This window comes from Oncorhynchus kisutch, linkage group LG25, assembly GCF_002021735.2.
Source record: "Oncorhynchus kisutch isolate 150728-3 linkage group LG25, Okis_V2, whole genome shotgun sequence".
Lineage (NCBI taxonomy): Eukaryota > Metazoa > Chordata > Actinopteri > Salmoniformes > Salmonidae > Oncorhynchus > Oncorhynchus kisutch.
Genome location: NC_034198.2, coordinates 19954727 through 19972609, shown reverse-complemented (window position 1 = coordinate 19972609; position 17883 = coordinate 19954727). Strand labels below are relative to the sequence as shown.

The window sequence follows — 17883 nt, the reverse complement described above, 5'->3', positions numbered from 1 at the left end:
TGGGTGTTGATTGTACTTTATTAATCCCAGAAGGAGAAAGTAGTCATTACAACCATAGCAACAAACAAAACGTGCATGGTAAGGTTGCTAGGCATGGTGAGTTTAGGCTGTCATTTGTTACTGGCTACATAAGCAGTTAATTTACAATTGCAAAACACAAATCTGCATTTATAGAACATAGAGAACAAAGGATCTTTAACTAAAAAGCTGGGTGGCATTTATCTTGATGAGTCCGCAAACGGTCTCTACGATTGAAAGCTTTCCCACAATCCGTACATTGGTAAGGCTTCTCTCCTGTGTGCGTTTTCATGTGTCTGCTCAACTGATGGGAGGTGCTGAAGGACTTGTTGCAGGTGAGACACGAATACGGTTTCTCCCCGGTATGACTTCGCCGGTGTATAGTGAGATAATGGGCTTGAACAAAACCCTTCCCACAGTCCTTGCACTTGAATGGCCGGTCTCCAGTATGGTATCTCATGTGTATCCTCAGTTCAGATGCAGATTTGAAAACTCTGGTACATTCCTTATATGTGCAGGAATAAGGATTCTCCCCTGTGTGAATCAATACGTGTCTCGCCAATGGGGCAGGGCTATAGAATCCCTTACCGCAGTAGGAGCACGGGTAACGCACCCCTTTGTGATATACATTCTCATGCATCTTCATTTGACCTTTGTCCCTGAAAGCTTTGTTACACTGGGAACAAGGGAAACGTTTCACCTGAGGAGTGTGAACACGATTCATGTGTGTTTTCAGAATCCCCTTGGATTGGAAGCTTTTTCCACACTCCCAGCAAAGGCACGGTTTCTCTCCTGTGTGCGTTCTCTGGTGTGTCACAAGAGCAGTTTCAAAATGGAACTTCTTGGGACAGTGGGAGCACTTATATGGAAGATCCCCGGTGTGTGTCCTCTCGTGTCGGACGAAGACAGATAACTCGGCATAGCTTCTCTCACAGTAGGTGCAGCGGAACGGCCCGCTGAACTGATGGTCATCCACGTAGTGTCTGGAGAGGTATCTTATCACATTGAAGCTCTTCTCACACATGGTGCATTGAACCGGTTTGTGCTCTACCTTGTGAATTGCAAGCGTTTCTTGGTCTGGGAACATCCTTCGGCAATAGGCGCAGCGGAGCGGGTTGTGGATGCGTTTGTGTGCTGTCAGTGTGGATTTTAGCCCGAATTCCTTTCCACATTCATTACACTTGTGGATTTTCTTTTCCCCTAATTCAACAGGTTCACCCTTCCTCACCTTGCAGAACAGTCTCATGTGCCTCCTCAATACAAAGTCGAACTTGTATTTCGACCCACAACGGGGGCAAGCGTGTGGGCGCTCATCTGAGTGAGAGAGAATGTGATATCTCAGGTATCCCGATATAAATTTATGGCAAATAGGACACCTTGCACAGCGTTTGGATGATCCTATAGGTGTGTTTGGTTCCGGGGTGGAAGATGGGTGTTTGGTTGCATTGGTGGAGGACGACTCACTGTCCTCAGGTGTTTCCTCAATAGGAAAGACACATCTTTCAATATGTTCCTGGAAGCTCCTCAAGGTCTTGTAAATCTTCTTACATGTGGGACATCGATAGGGCCAGTCACCAGTGTGGGTCACCATGTGTTTCCTCAGAACTGCAGGACGCTGTACAACCTTACCGCACACCTTGCATGTCCTACGCTCCAGAGACCTTTTTGCTCTCGCTGATGACCCCTCCACAGAATGCATGTAGGTGAAGGCAGAATTCTGTTTGCTCAGAGTTGCAGAGAGTTGTATGATTCCTGCTTCACATGTCATGCTCTGCTGGTGTGTACTGCCTGATGGCCCTGGGTCTGTCTGCCCCGTAGCTGGAGGACCACGGGTCTCTCCAAGCACCCCTTGTTGACGACTCAGAAAAAGACAAGCCTCTTCATGAGCCTTCACACTGTAATCGTGCTTGAAGGTCCTCTCACAGTTACTACATTGATGGATTCCTTTTTTCGGATGGGACTCCATGTGGATCTTCAGTTCGGAAGAGTTAGGGAAGATGTGTTTGCACACTCTGCACTTTTTGGGCTCAGTGTGGATAATCTGATGCCGCTTCATGCTTGAACCCGTTGCAAAAGTCTTCCCACAAACAGGACATGTCTTGCAGACAATGCGTTTGAGGTTTTTTTCATTTGGGCCTGCTTTTTGTCCTTGCGGACGTGGTAAAATTTTCTTCAACATCAGACCCTTGTATTGCATCACTGATATGGATGACTCACTGTCCTCAGGTGTTTCCTCAATAGGAAAGACACATCTTTCAGTATGTTCTTGGAAGCTTCCCAAGGCCTTGTAAATCTTCTTACAGGTAGGACATTGATGGGGCCAGTCACCAGTGTGAGTCAACATGTGTTTCCTCAAGACTGCAGGACGCTGTACGACCTTACCGCACAACTTGCATGTCCTACGCTCCAAGGACCTTTTGGCTCTTGGGACCTGTTGATTTGATTTGGGGGTATGTGTCATGTTAGCAATGACAATCCCTTGTAGGTCCACCGAGGGTTTTTGTATCATGGAGAATCTGATTTCTTTAGACATGCCTATGTTTCTCTTTTGTTCAGGTTTGGGCTTTTTTCTGAATTTTTCATAATGGGTTTCTTCTTGTGTTTTGATTAGTTTAAAAGGCTTCTCTATACCATCTTCCCCTATACCCATCACTGTTTCGTACTCTGGTTCCACCTTGTCTGTCTCTGGGTCAGCAAACTCTGCATCATCCTCCACCTCCTCATCATCATCACTAACAGAGGATGTTTTGTATTTCTCACATTCCCCTGATCTGCTATCCACCCCTTCTCTTTCTTTTACATCCATACGTGTTCCTTCTTTTTTCACCTCTGTTGTAATTACCACCCTTTCCACAGGAGGAAGACAGAGAGCTGAGAGAATGCAGTCCCCATCGGTGGAAGATGGAGGGTCTGAAAAAGGGAACCAAAATGCAACACAGACTTAAATTTGCAATGGGGGGTCCAAAACAAATCCATGATATAGCATGAAAATGATGGGTGCGAGATGCCTACCATGGTTGTCCAGCTGGCAGAGATCTCTGTGGTATTGAAGCAGGGTTTTCAGCTGCTGAGGGTGAGATATGGACTCAACACATTCCTCCAGAACAGAGGGGACGTCACTGAGCATCAAGGCAGCCTGACACAATAAGGAATAGAGTTAGAAGGAATATACAGTACCAGTCAAAAGTTTGGACACACCTACTCATTCAAGGGTTTTTCTTTCTTTTTACTATTTTCTACATTGTAGAATAATAGTGAAGACATCAAAACTATGAAATAACACATGGAATCATGTAGTAACCTAAAAAAGTGTTAAACAAATCAAAATATATTTTATATTTCAGATTCTTCAAAGTAGCCACCCTTTGCCTTGACAGCTTCGCACACTCTTGCCATTCTCTCAATCAGCTTCATGAGGTAGTCACCTGGAATGCATTTCAATTTAACTGTTGTGCTTTTTTTAAAGTTAATTTGTGGAATTTCTTTCCTTAATGCATTTGAGCCAATCTGTTGTGACATGGTAGTGGTGGTATACAGAAGTCCAGATCCTCTCTGGCTGGGCCACTCAAAGAGTTCAGAGACTTGTCCAGAAGCCACTCCTGCATAGTCTTGGATGTGGCCTCTGCTCCATTCATCCTTCCCTCGATCCTGACTTGTCTCCCAGTCCCTGCAGCTGAAAAACATCCCCACAGCATGATGCTGCCACCACCATGCTTCACCGTAGGGATGGTGCCAGGTTTCTTTCAGACATGAGACTTGGCATTCAGGCCAAAGAGTTCAATCTAGGTTTCATCAGACCAAAGAATCTGGTTTCTCATGGTCTGAGAGTCTTTAGGTGCCTTTTGGCATTCTCCAAGCGGGCTGTCATGTGCCTTTTACTGAGGAGTGGCTTCCGTCTGGCAATTCTACCATAGGGCGTACAATTGGCCCAGCGTTGTCCAGGTTAGGGGAGGGTTTGGCCAGGGTAGGCCTTCATTGTAAATAAGAATATGTTCTTAACTAACTTGCCTAGTTAAATAGGAGGTTAAATAAAAAATAAAAAGTTGTAGAAACATCTCAAGGATGATCAATAGAAACAAGATGCACCTGAGCTCAATTTGAGTGTCATAGGAAAAAGGGTCTGAATACCTTTACAAATAAGGTATCGTTTTTTAAATATTTTTAATACATTTGCAAAAAAAAATATTGAAAAACCTGTTTTCGCTTTGTCATTATGGGGTAGTGTGTGTAGATTGCTAAGGAAAATATTGAAAAAGTCAAGGGGTCTGAATACCTTCCGAAGGTACTGTATATACTTGTATTTCTACTAGTACCTGTTGGAAGTTTGACACAGGAAGTAGCTTCTCCAGTCTCGATAGGAATTGCCACATGAGTTTCTGTATGCCTACGTCATAACTTGGACCAAATTCTACAGGAAAAACATCCTAAAACAGAGTAAAGGAATATAAGCTATGAAAACATCTTAGAAGAGTATTATTGAATTTCTGCAAATACACATAATGGAAGTGACCATAGCCAAATCAATTCCATAGCCAAATACTTACTGACCTGGAAGAAATGTTCCCTCTCGCCTGGGTCTTTCAGAAGGGTTTGAACCAGCCCCAGGAAATTGGATTCAGATAACCCTACCTCTGCATCAGCCTTAAACACAGAATATTATTATTTTTGGTTTTTAAACAACTAATTGACCATCCTCGGTTCAATTATTTGAATTCATTTTGTTCTTTTTTCCCCTTCTGTGAGCTCAATGAACACATTGCACAGTTTCTCTAGAAAAATGTAATCTAGACAGAACTGTGCGATGTAGTAGGGAGTTGTAGATTCCAACAGGCCAATATTCTGCATAGTTTAACACAAACAAACATAGTAGTTAACTACAATGACCATAATTCATTGCGCATCTACTTGTCCAGTCTGTGTATCTTTTATGCCTGCTACGAAGAGAGAAGAATGCGTGACCTTGAGGTGATATAGAGAGCAGCTGTTGCTTCGTGAGGTATTGCTACCTGAAAATACATGATCTAAGTGATGGATAGTTGGTATTCAGCCTCATGTATTTCGAAAAATAGTGATTTTAATGTGAATAAATTATGGTTAAAACTTCTTAAGGTATAAGGGGCAGCATTTTCACTTTTGGATAAATAGCGTGCCCAATTTCAACTTCCTGCTACTCATGCCAAGAATATAAGATATGCATATTATTAGTAGATTTGGATAGAAAACACTCTGAAGTTTCTAAAACGGTTTGAATCATGTCTGTGAGTATAACAGAACTTATGTAGCAGGCAAAACCCCGGGGACTAACCATTCCAAAAAAATTGTTTTTTGAAGTCTCTGTCTGTTCAGTGAGTTCTCATTGACAAACGATACTTCTTAGGAACTTGTTTTCAGTTCCTACCGCTTCCACTGGATGTCACCAGTCTTTGAAATTTGGTTGAGGTTATTCATTTGTGCAATGAAGAAGTATGGCCATCTAGGAACTGCGTAACACTGTTGAGAGTTACGCAAGACTTAAAGTAGCTTGGTTTGTTGTCTTCCTGTATTGAACACAGATAGACCAGACTTCAATTTGATCGATTATTAACGTTTAAAAATACCTAAAGTTGTATTACAAAAGTAGTTTGAAATATTTTGGCAAAGTTTATAGGCAACTTTTGAAATATTTTGTAGTGACGTTGCTTATTTTGGAAGCTGTTTTTTTCTGGATCAAACGTGCCAATAAATGGACATTTTGGATATATATGGACGGAATTAATCGAACAAAAGGACCAATTGTGATGTTTAAGGGACATATTGGAGTGCCAACAAAAGAAGCTCGTCAAAGGCAAGGCACATTTTATATTTTATTTCAGCGTTTTGTGTAGCGCCTGCAGGGTTGAAATATGCTACTCTTTGTTTACTGTTGTGCTATCATCAGAAAATAGCTTCTTATGCTTTCGCCGAAAAGCCTTTTTAAAATCTGACATGTTGGCTGGATTCACAACGAGTGTAGCTGTAATTGAGTATCTTATATTTGTGATTTAATGAAAGTTTGATTTGTATATCTTTTTTTTTTTTAATTTGCCGCGCTGCATTTTCCCAGGCTTTTGGCCAAGTGGGACGCAAGCATCCCCTATACCATAAGAAGTTAATAAGTGATAAGCATTAATGAGCAGTCACTACCATCATGGGACTTTTATTAATAGTTTTTCTGCGTTGTTACAGCATTCAACCCACATAATGTAAAAATATACACTGCTCAAAAAAATAAAGGGAACATTAAAATAACACATCCTAGATCTGAATGAATGAAATATTCTTATTAAATACTTTTTTCTTTACATAGTTGAATGTGCTGACAACAAAATCACACAAAAATGATCAATGGAAATCAAATTTATCAACCCATGGAGGTTTGGATTTAGAGTCGCATTCAAAATTAAAGTGGAAAACCACACTACAGGCTGATCCAACGCTGATGTAATGTCCTTAAAACAAGTCAAAATGAGGCTCGGTAGTGTGTGTGGCCTCCACGTGCCTGTATGACCTCCCTACAACGCCTGGGCATGCTCCTGCTGAGGTGGCGGATTGTCTCCTGAGGGATCTCCTCCCAGACCTGGACTAAAGCATCCTCCAACTCCTGGACAGTCTGTGGTGCATGGAGCGAGACATGATGTCCCAGATGTGCTCAATTGGATTCAGGTCTGGGGAACGGGCGGGCCCGTCCATAGCATCAATGCCTTCCTCTTGCAGGAACTGCTGACACACTCCAGCCACATGAGGTCTAGCATTGTCTTGCATTAGGAGGAACCCAGGGCCAACCGCACCAGCATATGGTCTCACAAGGGATCTGAGGATCTCATCTCGGTACCTAAAAGGCAGTCAGGCTACCTCTGGCGAGCACATGGAGGGCTGTGCGGCCCCCCAAAGAAATGCCACCCCACACCATGACTGACCCACCGCCAAACCGGTCATGCTGGAGGATGTTGCAGGCAGCAGAACGTTCTCCACGGCGTCTCCAGACTCTGTCACGTCTGTCACATGTGCTCAGTGTGAACCTGCTTTCATCTGTGAAGAGCACAGGGCGCCAGTGGCAAATTTGCCAATCTTGGTGTTCTCTGGCAAATGCCAAATGTCCTGCACGGTGTTGGGCTGTAAGCACAACCCCCACCTGTGGACGTCGGGCCCTCATACCACCCTCATGGAGTCTGTTTCTGACCGTTTGAGCAGACACATGCACATTTGTGGCCTGCTGGAGGTTGCCCTCCTCCACGTCTCCTGATGTACTGGCCTGTCTCCTGGTAGCGCCTCCATGCTCTGGACACTATGCTGACAGACACAGCAAACCTTCTTGCCACAGCTCGCATTGATGTTCCATCCTGGATGAGCTGCACTACCTGAGCCACTTGTGTGGGTTGTAGACTCCGTCTCATGCTACCACTAGAGTGAAAGCACCGCCAGCATTCAAAAGTAACCAAAACATCAGCCAGGAAGCATAGTAACTGAGAAGTGGTCTGTGGTCACCACCTGCAGAACCACTCCTTTATTGGGGGTGTCTTGCTAATTGGCTATCATTTCCACCTGTTGTCTATTCCATTTGCACAACAGCATGTGAAATGTATTGTCAATCAGAGTTGCTTCCTAAGTGGACAGTTTGATTTCACAGAAGTGTGATTGACTTGGAGTTACATTGTGTTGTTTAAGTGTTCTCTTTATTTTTTTGAGCAGTGTATATAATACTCAAAACTGAAAACTGTGATTATTTCTGTAATAATCTAACAAACTACATAAAAACAGCAACCGCTCAGCACTACACTTAGTCTGCATATGTTTTTTCCATGTCATATCAGACATACATGAATATCTATCACTGACCGGTTTAGACATTAGCTGAGGCTCTGCCTTAAGGAGCTCACCTGTGTCCTCCAGAAAGGTGTAAGGGTCTGTATCCTGTCCAGGTGTGGCTGAATGGTCTGGAGGTCTGTAATCGGCTTCGAGCGACACAACTCCAGGACCAGCTGAAAGCAGAGCAAACCAATCCAGGACACGTATGAGACAATAAACACTACTAAATATGATCATATCCCAACTTAACCATCATAATGAGCACTAGCTCCACCTCTAACTCTCTCACCCGTGCTCGAAGACCCAGAATAAGTTGGGCCCTCTGACTGTCATTCAGAAGCTCTGGAACAATCTCTGTAACCATGGTAACAAACTCCTCCAGCATCCCATAATCCATCACGTGTCTCTGCTGGATCGTTTGCCAGATGGCTGCTGAGACCAGCCGCAGTGGAGGAATCATAAGCCGCAGAGAGGGGAGAGGAAGAGAGGGACCTGAAACACAGAAATTTACCAAATGATAAAACAATAATAAAGAAGTTTGAATGATGAGCAACAAGTAGTGAATTAATGGGTACTGACTAGTGAGTGATGAGTTAAACACTCACTACCAGTCAAAAGTCTGGACACACCTACTCATTCAAGAGTTTCTTTATTTGTACTATTTTCTACATTGTAGAATAATAGTGAAGACATCAAAACTATGGAATCATGTAGTAACCAAACAAATCAAAATATATATGTTATATTTCAGATTCTTCAAATAGCCACCCTTTACCTTGATGACAGCTTTGCACAATCTTGGCATTCCCTCAACCAGCTTCATGAGGTAGTCACCTGGAATGTATTTCAATTAACAGGTGTGCCTTCTTAAAAGTTCATTTGTGGAATTTCTTTCCTTCTTAATGCGTTTGAGCCAATCTGTTGTGTTGTGACAAGGTAGGGGGGTATATAGTAGATGGCCCTATTTGGTATAAGACCAAGTCCATATTATGGCAAGAACAGCTCAAATAAGCAAAGCGAAACGACAGTCCATCATTACTTTAAGAGATGAAGGTCAGTCAATACAGAAAATGAAGAACTTTGAATGATCAAGCTCTATGATGAAACTGGCTCTCATGAGCACCGCCACAGGGATGGAAGACCCAGAGTTACCTCTGCTGCAGAGGATACGTTTATTAGAGTTACCAGCCTCAGAAATTGCAGCCCAAATAAATGCTTCAGAGTTCAGGTAACAGACATCTCAACATCAACTGTTCAGAGGACACCGTGTGAATCAGGCCTTTATGGTTGAATTGCTGTAAAGAAACCACTACTAAAGGACACCAATTATAAAAAGAGACTTGCTTGGGCCAAGAAACACAAGCAATGGACATTAGACCGGTGGAAATGTGTCCTTTGGTCTGGAGTCAAAATTGTAGACTTTTGGTTCCAACCGCCGTGTCTTTGGGAGACGCTGTGTGGGTGAACGGATGATCGCCGCATGTGTATTTCCCACTGTAAAGCATGGAGGAGGAGGTGTTATGCTGTGGGGGTGCTTTGCTGGTGACACTGTCTGTGATTTATTTAGAATTCTAGCCACACTTAACCAGCATGGCTACCACAGCATTCTGCAGCGATACGCCATCCCATCTGGTTTGCACTTAGTGGGACAATCATTCGTTTTTCAACAGGACAAAGACCCAACACACCTTCAGGCTGTGTAAGGGCTATTTGACCAAGAAGAAGAGTGATGGTGTGCTGCATCAGATGACCTGGCCTCCACAATCCCCCGACCTCAACCAAATTGAGATGGTTTGGGATGAGTCGGACCACAGAGTGAAGGAAAAACAGCCAACAAGTGCTCAGCATGTGTGGGAATTCCTTCAAGACTGTTGGAAAAGCATTCCAGGTGAAGCTGGTTGAGAGAATGCCAAGAGTGTGCAAAGCTATCATCATGGCAAAGAGTGGCTATTTGAAGAACCTCAAATATAATATATTTTGATTTGTTTAGCACACTTTTGGTTACTACATGATTCCTTGTGTTATTTCATAGTTTTGATGTCTTCACTATTATTCTACAATGTAGAAAATAGTAAAAATAAAGAAAAAACATTGAATAAGTAGATGTTCTAAAACTTTTGACCGTACATCAATTAGTTAAAAATAATGTAATCATATGGACAAGGATCACATCAAATAGGTAAAAAAAAACACTAGTGAAAATTATATAAAAGAGATATTAGCTTGCTAGCTAGCTAGGTCTAACAACGTTATCTGAAAAAAGAAAGAGGCCATTGAGTATCTTTGTTTAGTAATTACCTTATTGCTACAGAATTGGACCACGATCAGACTTCACATTTTTTTGGTTATCATCGATTAGGGCGTTTCCACGTCAGCATGACACGAAAATAGTTTGGGTATCATAAGATTGTTTTGGCAATTCTCACATAGAAACTTAATTGGGAGGAAGAATGTTTAATTTGCTTTTTGTATTTCTATAACAAACATTTTTTTTTTTAAATCATGATGTAAGTGGTCATTTTAAGTTCCTTTTAGTCCCGACACAGGGGTTAAAGCAAAAAATGTCCAATGACAAACTTACGTCGATCTCAGATCGATAGTCTGGGGCCAAGTTAACCTCCCCTTTCATGTAAGAAGGTTTGACCAATTCCAGTCCCCTTGCTGAGGAGGTCCGGGGAGAATTTAGTGGGGCAAAAAAGTATTTAATCAGCCACCAATTGTGCATGTTCTCCCACTTAAAAAGATGAGAGGCCTGTAATTTTCATCATAGGTACACTTCAACTATGACAGACAAAATAAGAAAACAAATCCAGAAAATCACATTGTAGGATTTTTAATGAATTTATTTGCAAATTATGGTGGAAAATAAGTATTTGGTCAATAACAAAAGTTTCTCAATACTTTGTTATATACCCTTTGTTGGCAATGACAGAGGTCAAACGTTTTCTGTAAGTCTTCACAAGGTTTTCACACACCGTTGCTGGTATTTTGGCCCATTCCTCCATGCAGATCTCCTCTAGAGCAGTGATGTTTTGGGGCTGTTGCTGGGCAACACGGACTTTCAACTCCCTCAATATTTTCTATGGGGTTGAGATCTGGAGACTGGCTAGGCCACTCCAGGACCTTGAAATGCTTCTTACGAAGCCACTCCTTCGTTGCCCGGGCGGTGTGTTTGGGATCATTGTCATGCTGAAAGACCCAGCCACGTTTCATCTTCAATGCCCTTGCTGATGGAAGGAGGTTTTCACTCAAAATCTCACGATACATGGCCCCATTCATTCTTTCCTTTACACGGATCAGTCGTCATGGTCCCTTTGCAGAAAAACAGCCCCAAAGCATGTTGTTTCCACCCCCATGCTGCTTCACAGTAAGTATGGTGTTCTTTGGATGCAACTCAGCATTCTTTGTCCTCCAAACACCACGAGTTGAGTTTTTACCAAAAAGTTATATTTTGGTTTCATCTGACCATATGACATTCTCCCAATCTTCTTCTGGATCCTCCAAATACTTTCTAGCAAACTTCAGACGGGCCTGGACATGTACTGGCTTAAGCAGGGGGACACGTCTGGCACTGCAGGATTTGAGTCCCTGGCGGCGTAGTGTGTTACTGATGGTAGGCTTTGTTACTTTGGTCCAAGCTCTCTGCAGGTCATTCACTAGGTCCCCCCGTGTGGTTCTGGGATTTTTGCTCACTGTTCTTGTGATCATTTTGACCCCACGGGGTGAGATCTTGCGTGGAGCCCCAGATCGAGGGAGATTATCAGTGGTCTTGTATGTCTTCCATTTCCTAATAATTGCTCCCACAGTTGATTTCTTCAAACCAAGCTGCTTACCTATTGCAGATTAGGACATCTACTGTGTGCACGACAAGTAACTTTTCCAACAATTGTTTACAGACAGATTATTTCACTTATAATTCACTGTATCACAATTCCAGTGGGTCAGAAGTTTACATACACTAAGTTGACTGTGCCCTTAAACAGCTAGGAAAATTCCAGAAAATTATGGCATGTCTTTAAAAGCTTCTGATAAGCTAATTGGCATCATTTGAGTCAATTGCAGGTGTATCTGTGGATGTATTTCAAGGCATACCTTCAAAATCAGTGCCGCCTCAGAAGAATAATTGTAGACCTCCACAAGCCTGGTTCATCCTTGGGATCAATTTCCAAATGCCTGAAGGTACCACATTCATCTCTACAAACAATAGTACACAAGTATAAACACCATGGGACCACGCAGCCGTCATACCGCTCAGGAAGGAGACGTGTTCTGTCTCCTAGAGATGAACGTACTTCAATACCAGAACAACAGCAAAGGACCTTGTGAAGATGCTGGAGGAAACAGGTACAAAAGTATCTATATCCACAGTAAAACGAGTCCTATATCGACATAACCTGAAAGGCCACTCAGCAAGGAAGAAGCCACTGCTCCAAAACCGCCATAAAAAAGCCAGACTACAGTTTGCAACTGCACATGGGGACAAAGATCGTACTTTTTGGATAAATGTCCTCTGGTCTGATGAAACAAAAATATAACACTTTGGCCATAATGACCATTGTTGTGTTTGGAGGAAAAAGGGGGAGGCTTGCAAGCCAAAGAACACCATCACAACCGTGAAGCACGGGGGTGGCAGCATCATGTTGTGGGGGTGCGTTGCTGCAGGAGGGACTGGTGCACTTCACAAAATAGATGGCATCATGACAAGGAAAATTATGTGGATATATTTAAGCAACATCAGTCAGGAAATTAAAGTCCGGTCGTAAATGGGTCTTCCAAATGGACAATGACCCCAAGCATACTTCCAAAGTTGTGGCAAAATGGCTTAAGGACAACAGTTAAGGTATTGGAGTGGCCATCAAAGCCATGACCTCAGTCCTATAAAAAAATCTGTGGGCAGAACTGAAAAAGTGTGTGCGAGCAAGGAGGCCTACAAACCTGACTCCGTTACACCAGCTCTGTCAGGAGGAATGGGCCAAAATTCACCCAACTTATTGTGGGAAGCTTGTGGAAGGCTACCCGAAACATTTGACCCAAGTTAAACAATTTAAAGGCAATGCTACCAAATACTAATTGAGTGCATGTAAACTTCTGACCCACTGGGAATGTGTTATTATTCTGACATTTCACATTCTTAAAATAAAGTGGTGATACTAACTGACCTAAGACAGGACATTTTTACTAGGATTAAATGTCAGGAAATGTGAAAAACTGAGTTGAAATGTATTTGGCTAAGGTGTATGTAAACTATTGACTTCAACTACATTTGCCAACTGCTTTCAAAAGTTTTTTTTTTGCACTAAGAATTGTTGTGCATTTGACAGCTTGTCAGAATATATGTTTCCCCTCCTATGGCTCTCGCAACTGGAATGTGCCTCGAGAGGAATATTTATCTCTCATAGAACACACAACAAGCCAACTAGGTAAAACTATTCTACTATAGGGTTGTCCGATTTTGTTTTAATAACATTACATGGCAAAAATAGCAACACTGGAAAGTTACATCCTGAGTGAAAGTATATAGGCTTTGAATTACTTTGCCAGCAGTTGAGCAGTGCATTATAGACTATTTAGTTCCCTAGATGTTAACATCAGAGTTTCATAAACAATCATGCATGTCAGTTCAGTGCACAGAGCAGATATTTTTGGGGGGAGAATACATTTATTTGGGAATATATTTCATAGCCTAATACAGACAGAAGCATGTCTGTTCTATGTCATCTCCAAACCAGCCCCCCTGGAGATTTTTATTGCGGATCTACACGGATCACAAAAACGACCTCTCTAGAATCCATATGATGGAAATCCGTTGCAGTAACCGGGAACATTAGCCTCTGCCTATACATGCCTCCTGTAAGACCCTACGATCTGTGAAACGTACATGATACAGACATCATCTTGGTGTCATTATACTCCTTATAATGTGCTCTAAAATATGTATGTCTACATTCTGAAAATGTGTTAAACATAAAAAAATATCAAAAGTACCTTTTTGATTTGGTTCAATTTTAGACATACTGTTTAAAACACTACACTCTATAAGTAGATAACATTTCCAGAGTGAGCTCACTGCTACGTTTTAAGTAATGATCAAATATATGAGCAACGCCAACACAGTGAATGGGAAATGGATTCAAAGGGCACTCCCTCTGCTGGTGATGTGCTGAATGTGCAATCTAAAGGAGGTCTGATTTTTATACATAAAAATGTAACCATGGGTAATATTTTCAAAAGTACCAGATAGTACACTTTGGAAATTTGACGAATTTGAAGAGTATATTGTACTTTTGAGATATGCATATTAATATGTTGGATAAGTTCTTAGTAAACAATTATTTCAGAATCTAGACTTACTCCATATTGGGACCACACTATAATGAGTATAATGATACCAAGATATCTGTATCATGTAGTTACTGTTCACGGATCATAGGATCTTACAGGAGGTATGTATAAGTCAAAAATGGCCTATAATGTCCACTTTCTTCACAATTTGCAAGGACAAATTTTGTCCTACAAATGTAAAAAATAATCTAAAACATTCTTCCTCCCTATTGAAGTCTGTGACAACTGCCGGGTCGTCTATTACAACGTTTACCTCGACATAGAACCTACCTTGTGACAAATATGTTTTTGTTCCTATTCATCAACATTCGGTTTCAGGAAGTTAGCCACTTAGCTAGCTAGCTCGCCATGTTTTTGGTTACTGGAGGTCTATCCACTATAGCTATATACCTTCCTTAGATAAGTATGTTTTTACCTTTTGCTCCACGGATGTGTCTTTCCATCTTGAGTGTTCCTTGCAGTTACATCCGAAAACGTTTGGTATGATAATGAGGTTAATAATATCCACGTTTACTCCAAGTTTGCAAAATACGAAATGTCTCGCTTTTACATCCGTGTGGAAGCTATTTCGACAGTGTAATAGTTCCGACAAGTTCGCTGGAGCGGAAAACTTGAGCTACGGAATCATTTTAGAGTAGGACTGCAACCAGGGTTTTCATTACTAATAATACGGTTAGTGCTACCCGGGATCCTTGGGACGTCCCTAACCTTAAAAGCCAATTTATGCTTGAAATGAAAATGTGTTCGGAGGCTCCGTATGCATACAGATGCCAAATTGAGCTCCGTACCGCATCGCTGTGCGTCTCATAAATGTTGTAGGAATTTGACTTGAGGTGGGCGGGAGGTACTGTATAAACACCAACTCACTTCCTTGAAAACAGCTCTGCTCAACAGCTCTGCGCTGCAATGGCGACCCGATTGGGAAAGGCCCCACCTGTTCTGAGTCCCACCCATTTGGCTAAAAAATTATAATTAAAGTTGCTAATGTTCTCTAGTTGCTCAGTGTTCTTTCACACATTGGGACACTACATCACAGCAAAATCTACAGGGAGAGCTTGAAATTTCAAGCCATAGATTTACATTAGAAGTGCCCATCAAGGTAATTTGCCACAGATAAAAATGTCAAATTGCTTTGATTGGACTGATCGTGTCAACATTATACTTTCAAAATCTTAGCTAGCACCAAGACAAGCGGTCATCATCAGTAATCAAGTTGACAATCTACTGGCAAATCCTTGGACATAAACATTACACAACAATTTGGAAATCGCAAATTCATCAATGAGTGGTTTGGAAGGAATCATTGGCTAACTGCAAGCGTTGCAAAGCAATCACTAGCCTGCTAGTCTGTTAGCCAGCCTGCCAGCATAGCGGAGTCTGCCACTAGCATAGTCAGTGTAGTCAGCTCAGCTATCACCATTGAGACAGTGTCTGTGCCTCGACCTGGGTTGGGAAAAACTAAACATGGCGGTGTTCGCCTTAGCAATCTCACTAGGATAAAGACCACCTCCATTCCTGTCAGTATTGAAAGAGATCATGATACCTCACATCTCAAAATAGGGCTACTTAATGTTAGATCCCTTACTTCGAAGGCAATTATAGTCAATGAACTAATCACTGATCATAATCTTGATGTGGTTGGCCTGACTGAAACATGGCTTAAACCTGATGAATTTACTGTGTTAAATGAGGCCTCACCTCCTGGCTACACTAGTGACCATATCCCCCGTGCATCCCGCAAAGGCGGAGGTGTTGCTAACATTTACGATAGCAAATTTAAATTTACAACCCCCAAAAAATGACGTTTTCGTCTTTTGAGCTTCTAGTCATGAAATCTATGCAGCCTGCTCAATCACTTTTTATAACTACTGTTTACAGGCCTCCTGGGCCATATACAGCGTTCCTCACTGAATTCCCTGAATTCCTATCGGACCTTGTAGTCATAGCAGATACTATTCTAATCTTTTGTGACTTTAATATTCACATGGAAAAGTCCACAGACCCACTACAAAAGGCTTTCGGAGCCATCATCGACTCAGTGGGTTTTGTCCAACATGTCTCTGGACCCACTCACTGTCACAGTCATACGCTGGACCTAGTTTTGTCCCATGGAATAAATGTTGTGGATCTTAATGTTTTTCCTCATAATCCTGGACTATCGGACCACCATTTTATTACGTTTGCAATTGCAACAAATAATCTGCTCAGGAAGGAACATCAAAAGTCGTGCTATAAATTCACAGACTACACAAAGATTCCTTGATGTCCTTCCAGATTCCCTCTGTCTACCCAAGGACGCCAGAGGACAAAAATCAGTTAACCACCTAACTGAGGAACTCAATTTAACCTTGCGCAATACCCTAGATGCAGTTGCACCCCTAAAAACTAAAAACATTTCTCATAAGAAACTAGCTCCCTGGTACACAGAAAATACCCGAGCTCTGAAGCAAGCTTCCAGAAAATTGGAACGGAAATGGCACCACACCAAACTGGAAGTCTTCCGACTAGCTTGGAAAGACAGTACCGTGCAGTACCAAAGAGCCCTTACTGCTGCTCGATCATCCTATTTTTTAAACTTAATTGAGGAAAATAAGAACAACCCGAAATTCCTTTTTGATACTGTTGCAAAGCTAACTAAAAAGCAGCATTCCCCAAGAGAGGATGACTTTCACTTTAGCAGTGATAAATTCATGAACTTCTTTGAGGAAAAGATTATGATTATTAGAAAGCAAATTACGGACTCCTCTTTAAATCTGCGTATTCCTTCAAAGCTCAGTTGTCCTGAGTCTGCACAACTCTCCCAGGACCTAGGATCAAGAGAGACGCTCAAGTGTTTTAGTAATATATCTCTTGACACAATGATGAAAATAATCATGGCCTCTAAACCTTCAAGCTGCATACTGGACCCTATTCCAACTAAACTACTGAAAGAGCTGCTTCCTGTGCTTGGCCCTCCTATGTTGAACATAATAAACGGCTCTCTATCCACCGGATGTGTACCAAACTCACTAAAAGTGGCAGTAATAAAGCCTCTCTTGAAAAAGCCAAACCTTGATCCAGAAAATATAAAAAACTATCGGCCTATATCGAATCTTCCATTCCTCTTAAACATTTTAGAAAAGGCTGTTGCGCAGCAACTTACTGCCTTCCTGAAGACAAACAATGTATACGAAATGCTTCAGTCTGGTTTTAGACCCCATCATAGCACTGAGACGGCACTTGTGAAGGTGGTAAATGACATTTTAATGGCATCGGACCGAGGCTCTGCATCTGTCCTCGTGCTCCTAGACCTTAGTGCTGCTTTTGATACCATCGATCACCACATTCTTTTGGAGAGATTGGAAACCCAAATTGGTCTACACGGACAAGTTCTGGCCTGGTTTAGATCTGATCTGTCGGAAAGATATCAGTTTGTCTCTGTGAATGGTTTGTCCTCTGACAAATCAACTGTAAATGTCGGTGTTCCTCAAGGTTCCGTTTTAGGACCACTATTGTTTTCACTATATATTTTTGGGGGATGTTATTCGAAAACATAATGTTAACTTTCACTGCTATGCGGATGACACACAGCTGTACATTTCAATGAAACATGGTGAAGCCCCAAAATTGCCCTTGCTAGAAGCATGTGTTTCAGACATAAGGAAGTGGATGGCTGCAAACTTTCTACTTTTAAACTCGGACAAAACAGAGATGCTTGTT

General features: G+C 42.0%; 1 protein-coding gene across 2 annotated transcripts; it reads right to left on the bottom strand.

Moving 5' to 3' along the window:
- On the bottom strand, window positions 1–15024 carry LOC109870367 (zinc finger protein 700-like). Of its 2 annotated transcripts, none has more exons than XM_020460854.2 (7): window positions 14600–15024; window positions 8132–8334; window positions 7914–8015; window positions 4567–4659; window positions 4332–4442; window positions 3031–3154; window positions 1–2928 (listed from the first exon to the last, which is right to left on the bottom strand). In XM_020460854.2, the coding sequence occupies exons 1-7, from the start codon at window positions 14625–14627 to the stop codon at window positions 200–202; spliced, it is 3390 nt and encodes a 1129-aa protein (XP_020316443.1). In that variant the 5' UTR covers window positions 14628–15024; the 3' UTR covers window positions 1–199. The 2 variants fall into 2 exon arrangements, with proteins under 2 accessions (XP_020316443.1, XP_031660579.1); XM_031804719.1 differs by having other exon boundaries at window positions 4563–4659; window positions 14600–15022.
- Between the last annotated feature and the right edge of the window lie 2859 nt (window positions 15025–17883).

Bases quoted from the DNA above. Each gene is read 5' to 3' on its own strand.
- LOC109870367 (XM_020460854.2), bottom strand. From the start codon at position 14,627: ATGGAAAGACACATCCGTGGAGCAAAAG. The intron at 8,335-14,599 runs GTAAAAACATAC...TCTGTGTTTCAG, and splicing joins ACACATCCGTGGAGCAAAAG to GTCCCTCTCTTCCTCTCCCC. The intron at 3,155-4,331 runs GTACTAGTAGAA...TTATTGTGTCAG, and splicing joins CTGTGTCAAACTTCCAACAG to GCTGCCTTGATGCTCAGTGA.